At 46.0% G+C, this 6,966-nt stretch overlaps 1 protein-coding gene across 1 annotated transcript in view; it reads left to right on the forward strand.

Moving 5' to 3' along the window:
- Positions 1 to 1,221: 1,221 nt before the first annotated feature.
- The window catches only part of STK32A (serine/threonine kinase 32A), a 114,956-nt gene continuing 109,211 nt past the window's right edge, over positions 1,222 to 6,966 (forward strand). The window contains exons 1-2 of the mRNA XM_004686555.2: positions 1,222 to 1,378; positions 4,926 to 5,070. Of these exons, the coding sequence (XP_004686612.1) occupies positions 5,019 to 5,070 (52 nt within the window). The 5' untranslated portion in view covers positions 1,222 to 1,378; positions 4,926 to 5,018. The remainder of the gene's footprint in view (positions 1,379 to 4,925; positions 5,071 to 6,966) is intronic.

The following is a 6,966-nucleotide window of genomic DNA, read 5'->3' on the forward strand; positions in this document are numbered from 1 at the left end:
TCAATAATATCAGCAGAAGTCATATCAGACACCTTTCTACCAGTTGCTACTGAAAAAAAATGAACTAAGATCATCGGGAACTAGAGACCAATGACTGGGATTCTGAGAAAGACATTCAGCCACAGACTCATTTTGTTCGACCACATAGTTTTTAACATTTTTTAAACTTGTCAATGTTTAAAAATAATGGGAGATTTCACACAGAACTCCTCGCTTCTGGCTTGTTTCTGCAAAGCTGGATATTTGGCAAGGCTGAGTTGGCATTTCCACTCTTTCAGGGGAAATGCTGGCGTTGAAGAGAAGCTTTCCTCAAACGCACCCCCAGACTATATTAGACCTGCACACGGCAATTCTGACATTCCCCCTGCTGCGCTAACCCACAGCCAGGCCAAGTCAGTGAGCAAACTAAGAGCCAATTCACCAGAGACTCTGGAGTCAGAGGGGAAACAATAACTAGTTATTCCAATTGTGGTGATTACAGGGAGCTACCATGGAAGAGAACTCAGAATCTTCCAGTGGGGTTGCTTTCATCTGTGTACCTGTTTCTTGTACCTACCTCCTCGTGTTGAGTTGAGGGTGACAAAATAAATGTGTGGGAAAATGGAGCTAGACCCTAGCAAAGGTTCTCTCCATTCATTGTTATACCAGCAAATAGTTTTCTTCGCTGTACCTCAATGTCCCTAAAATGAAGAAATCTGCTAAACCACAATCATTAAAGAGCCTTCTTGTTGGGATCTAGAAAGTGATCGCTCTTCCTCTGGGTGTCCCCCAATCGCCCCAGGACAGCCTTATAGGAAATCTTGCCATTCTCCCATCTCACCGCTTCAGGCTTGTCTTGCCACCCCTGTGCCCATCTTCCTTTGGGCACGTTTGGGTGTCGAGGTGGGGAGTGGGGGTTATTTCAGGGGAGCCGGGCCTTGGTCCAGGGAAGTTGGGGCGCACTGTCCTTCCCGAGGCTCCAGACGGTACCCAGGCGCCTTGGGATCCGCGTCTCTGGCTGGGAGCCGCGCCGCAGCCCTCTCCTCGCGTCTGGCTCCCCGGGCAAGGAACCAACCTCCAGTGACTGCCGGGCAGTTTCTGAGGAGGACGCGGATCCGGACACCGTCGAGCTCGCAGCTTCCCGCCCAGGCGGGGGAGCCGCCCCTCCCGGAGGATCTCCGCGCTGGGCGGTGCTGGACCCCGAGGCAGCCGCAGGTGCCAGCCCGCGCAACCCCGCCCTGCCGGGCCCAGCCGCGCGCAGCACCGCGCTGGCAGCTCGTGTGCCAGGCAGGTAGGCAGGCGCCCGGGTGCTGCTCCCTCCTGATTTCTCCGAGTTCCTTTATCAGCCCCTGCTCCCCGGGGTGGAAGCACTGATCTGAGCTTCTTGAAAGGCGCAAAGGTAAGTAGCGGTCTAGTTATTTCATTTCCAGAAACCGAATACTAAGGGCACTGTTGAGAAGCTAGAAAGTTACAAGGGAAGAGAAATAAGGCAAAGACAGGCAGAACAGATAACTCGGAACACTCACAGAAGCTGGGACGAACCCAGTTTCCTGTACGTGTTGTGGCCCCTCGCGCGCCCCAACCTCTCCCGAGACTGGGTCCTGAGGAAGACCCAGTAAATATGTGCTGAATAGAGGAAATGGCCAGCTGCTTTAGCTTCTCTTATCGGGCTTTTAAGCATGCAAAACTGCCTTTGATAGTTGACTTCATTTCCCTAAGGTTGAAGACACTGAACATTTTTTGCAAGGGTAAGTAACGTGTGTACTCACACAGGACTTAAAAAACAGCTCTTAAAAAAAGCACAGTCGGAGCTGTGCAGACCCGCATGCCTGACTGCAGAGGGCAGGGGAACATGGTTACAGTAACAGAAAGTACACCTACTCCCCCTTGCCATTTAGGAGACTTATTTGAAAAGACACAGCATGTTGTAAACTCATAGCAAAAGAGACTGTAAAGCCGATGCCGCAGACTTGATGGTGGCTGTACTGGGGAAGCATAAAAGAGGAATGAATTTGCAATGAGAATTAAATCGGAAATAATGTTTATCTGTAAGTTTCCGTATATCAAAATGAGGAAGCAAAGTTGACGAACTAGAGGGAATTGTTATTGAGTGGTGTTAACTTGGGTATTATCTTTTACATTTTCCTTCTTCCCTGTTTCTAAATTTCTTAAGCAGTTATGATTTTCAACTGCCAACAACAAAATTAGTTGTGTCTACATACTTACTGTGCAATGATCCTCATACAGTTCTATGAAGAGTTGCAACTTTTTTGCCTCACTCAGTGTGTGCTCCAGTTCCTGAAATGTCACCCTTTACCCAAGGAACCTGAGCAGCTTGGAGAAGGTCACCTGTTGACAGTCCCAGAAAAGTATAGGACAAAGGCGAAATCTCGGAATCAGAGAAGAGTCTACGGTGACAAATTTGGTCATTGGCCAGACCAGGCGAAAACATGAAAACTTGCTGTGTTACTGCAATACCGATAGCTTTCGCTGATATTCTCTGTGCTAGCTGTGCTCTTGACATCTGGGAAAGATGCTTACGTAACACTGCAGGCTTAGTACTGGAGGTTGGGAAGGTGGGGGGTCTGGTAGCAGAGGGTCCCCTAGGTCTGCCCAGCCCTATTCAGTGGAATGAAAAAGATATGTTTCCATTCTCCTGCCAGAGAAAGGTTGATTTCTTCCTAGCTATGAGGAAGGTTATCTAATTTGGTTATCCACATGGGGAGGAATAGATAATTCTAAACCGGATTAGGTAGGTTAGGTGCAATGGGAGAACTCACAAGACAAATGTTCCCTCCACTGCCTCTTCCCTGCTTGCATATTTTATCTCTCCACACCCCCCAAATTCACTAGATCTTTAGTCATCAAAATTGGCATCAGAATGGACTTCTGAAATGTGGCAAATTGTGGTAATAGTCCTCTCTCTGATCAGACACCTTGCAAGGTCAGTGTTTAGGACACTTGACGTTGCAAGAAAACAAAGGGCCACTTGAGACAAAACTGAGGTGTGAAGAACCATGTAAGAATGACAGGATCAGGGTGTGGTGCTGGAACTCTGTGTACTGAGGTGTTCACAAGACTTAAAACAGGATATAGCCACTGCTATCCTTCCTTGTTCTCAGTGTTCTCTCTGCAATCAGCTCACTAATGTCACCTATGGTTCACAGTCTGCAGTCATTCTGGATTCAAAATTTAGTAATAGAACACAGAGGGTCCCCCTTTTCTTTCTCTCCAGCCCACAGGGAAGCTCTCAGACATCCAACTTGCTGCTTCCTAGCCTGGTTTTCTGCTGGAATGAAAAGCCCTTTGTTTTTTAGCCTGCAGAGAGACAGTTGCGTTCTTTCTGGCTCCTGGGTCTCAGTAATGCCCCTGAGCTTCCCGGGCCACCTGTCACCCGGCCCTGCCCCCACCCCCTACCATTTAGGGCTGCTTCCTAACTGCTGACTCCTTTGCTCTCCATTTAATGATTCTTTTAAAAGTCCATAAGGCACTTTGCCAGCAGTTGGCTTTTAGTATGAAAAGTAGCATTTCATTAATGAATCTGCCTTCCCAATGAAGGCTTTACTTACATCACCCTAATAGGAAAATGAGCTTTTCTTCTAGACTTGCTTAGAAACTTCTCAACTTCTTTTGCAATAACTCATCCTTAGCCCAGGTTGGCTGGGGGCACTTTTTTTTAATTCTGCCTCTAATCTGTACTCCCTTCGTGTGTAAAAAGTCCAAGAGGAAATCAGTTGGCTAGTGTTCAATTAAAAAAAAATACATGAAAAGGATATACTGCTCTCATTCTTTGCAAATGATGTATCAGCAAACAACATGCTAGTGACTCTATATACATTATCTCATTAACTATATCCCACAAGCCATATTTGTCTGATGCATGTGACTTGCTTAGGTCATAGGGTTCCAGGCCCTCTGGTTATGTAGGTTGGTAGCCATAGGTTACAGTAGAGATTAGGTGCTGTATTCTAAAATTATAGATTGTTTAACATCTGGATCGTAACCCTTTTAAGTCAGTGTGCAGATCTGTCTGCAAGATCCACTGGGGCTCTGGCCATAGCTGTTTGGATGTGGAAGCAGTGCTGTTTGGTGGAAACAGTGACCTCTGATGGCAGCTGGCTACCCCAGGGCGCAGTGTCGTGAGGGACCCTGCTGTCTTCCCCTAGCCCAGCTCACTTTCCATATTTCCACCTGGCTCTCTTGGGTTTTTGAGCTCTTGTTTCCCCTATTTTAAGTGTAAGAGGCTAAATAGCTGGCCAGCGCCATTATAAGGTGTCAGTTTTACAATCAACTACCTCTCCTTGCTGGTTTCAGGGAAAGGTAAAATTCTTTAGGATTAAAAATAAAGCTATCAATATACATCTTTTCAGGGTTATTTCACTCTCACATGTAACTTTTAATGTGAGCTTCTGAGTGGCTAATAATTATTGAGCACTTATGCCATAATAATGCTTTATGTATTATCTCATTAAATCACATTGAATTTGCTTTATACAAAATTTTATTTATATAATTTTTTTAATTTGCTTTTGTGGTAAGGATCACTTTCAAGTTCAGAGGAAAGGAGATATTTTCAGTGAAATTCAGCAATTTGCTGATATGGTAAAGATTATACCAGACCTCATTCCTTGCAGCATGTTCTCAAAAATTTAGTGATAGTGAATTTTATTTAATTGCTCTTAAAGTAAGGCCCCATATAAACTTGTCTTTATACTTAGGAAACAGTTTGCTTTACTCCTTCTTTATAAGTCTAGATCTACTATTGATGGGGGTCATGTATTAAATTCATCCAGAGGTTTGGTGTTCTGTTATTTCTGAAACTGTCATTTTTAAGCACAAAAATTCTTTGTGTCAACCCAGTTAAACTTCATATTTTGGTTATTGTCTGTGCTCTGGGTGCTGAGGGTATACCGTATTAACAGTGTACTGTTTCTTTTTTCTCCTAGATATCTGAGGTTTGGAGGCCTGTTTTTGAGAGAAGATGAGTTTCCCTGCCCAGATAATGTAATTGAAAGACACTGGTGTGAGCAGACTTGACCATGGGAGCCAGTGCTTCAAGCAAACCACCAGTGTTTGATGAAAATGAGGATGGTAAGGGACGTGTGATATTTGTGTACAGAATTTTGCAAAGTTCAAATATAAATTCCTAGTTTTACAAGTCTATTGCAATATAGGGCCTTTAAAAAAAAAGGGGGGCCCTCCTTGGGGGGGCCCTCCCTGGTGGTGCCACGAGTTAAAGCACCATATTATGAAGCTCTCCAAAGCCACTCCAGTACAAGTTCGATCCCGAGCCCCGGAGGTGACCCACATGGCACGGCAGACCTCTCCTGTCTCGCCCGCTGCTCCCCTCAGCAGTGTACTTTGTCAATCTGTCTGTTCTGCTCCCCTCTTTGTCTCTGGTGAATCCTCTCACCCACCTCTGGCCTGTACCCCAGTTCTGTAAGCATAAATAAATAAATCTTGAAAAAAAAAAAAAAAGAACTGCATGGGTAAGCCCAGGACATTGTATGCAGAGGCTTCCACTTCCTGGAGCACTTCCTCTGTCACAGCCACAGCAGTGCTGGTGCGATTTGTTCAAAGGGAGCCAAGGTTGTGCATCTGGTGGGCAGAGGGTACTGAGATTAAGTGATTGATTTGTTGTCTCTGCAGTTCCTTCACAGCAGAAGCTACCCTTATTGTTCCTTGTTACACAAAATGGTTTACATTATCAAATTGCTTGTGGCGGATAATCGATACTTGTAGTTTTCCAGTGCAAAGTCATGCCAAAAGGGGCCTTCTGAGTCTCCAAGTGCCATGCTTCTGACAAATGCCACTACGCCAGGTCAGAGGCAGGCTTAGGGGGGCGAAGGGACTCTTTCAAGGTCAGGTTCAGTAAGGAAAGCACACATGGACCCCCTGATTCTCTCATCACCCCACAGAGAGTCATGCTAGAATGGGAGCTGGACTCCTTATGTCACCTTTCTTCCTGCAATGGATCTACCAGCCACCTTGTCAATATACAATGGTGACAGCTGTGTGTAGGTTGCCCAGGGAAAAGGCCCCAGGTCCCAGCTCATAAGCTGTCCAAGGAGCCAGGGAGCCCCCAGAGTCACATCTAGGGAGTTCTGCTCATGGGACCACAAGAGAAAAGAACAATGAGCTGAAATTTAGGCGAACTGAGCCCTAATCCTACTACCAGCTCCCTGTGGGACTCCAGCTTCAGTATTCTCATCCATAAAGTGAGGGACTGGGGGGCCCCCACGGTCTTTCTCAGTGTCAAATTTTATTGTTTGACATCATAAAGCCACTTTCAAAACTAGGAAGGAGCATCTAAATCTTCAAGGAAACGTGATTGTATTAGAATGTTGAAACAGAAACTATGGAAAATTGTGGCTTAAACAAAACAGGCCTGTTTTTCTTTCTTGGTAACACTCTAGGCATAGGTGACCTAGTGACCCGTGGCTCCGAAGGGTGGGAAGGGGCCTGCCTCTTACAACTTGCTTCTGTCCTGCTCTTCCCATCCCCAGTGTCACTCTGAGCCTCAGCCCTCTGTGGCTCACCTACTGGTAAATCCCAGCCCATGGGGAGGAAAGGCGGTGCCCCCTGCCCTGGCTGATGCTTTTCACTGGCATGTATGCGCACAAACCTAGTTAGAGGGCTGGCCAATGTGGTGAGTGATCTTGTGCGCCCAGAACCTGCTTAAAGAGTTCTGTTTTGGTACCAAAGGAGCAGAGAAGAAGCTGTCTGCCAGCTGAAGCCTGCTGCCGTCAGTTTCTTGGATGGACCCTTCTAAAAACAAAATAGCTGACTGATGAGGATGTCTTTTTCACAGCTATTCACTATTAATTTATATTTTTAAAAGATTTTATTTATTTTTGTACAGAAGAACTGGGGTATAGGCCAGAGGTGCAGGGGTGAGAGGATTCACCAGAGACAGAGTGGGGAGCAGAACAGGCACATCAACTGAAACATACTGCTGAGGGGAGCAGCTGGTGAGACAGGAGAGGT

The sequence above is a fragment of the Condylura cristata genome, unplaced genomic scaffold (assembly GCF_000260355.1).
Source record: "Condylura cristata isolate star-nosed mole 26May11 unplaced genomic scaffold, ConCri1.0 scaffold00021, whole genome shotgun sequence".
NCBI lineage: Eukaryota > Metazoa > Chordata > Mammalia > Eulipotyphla > Talpidae > Condylura > Condylura cristata.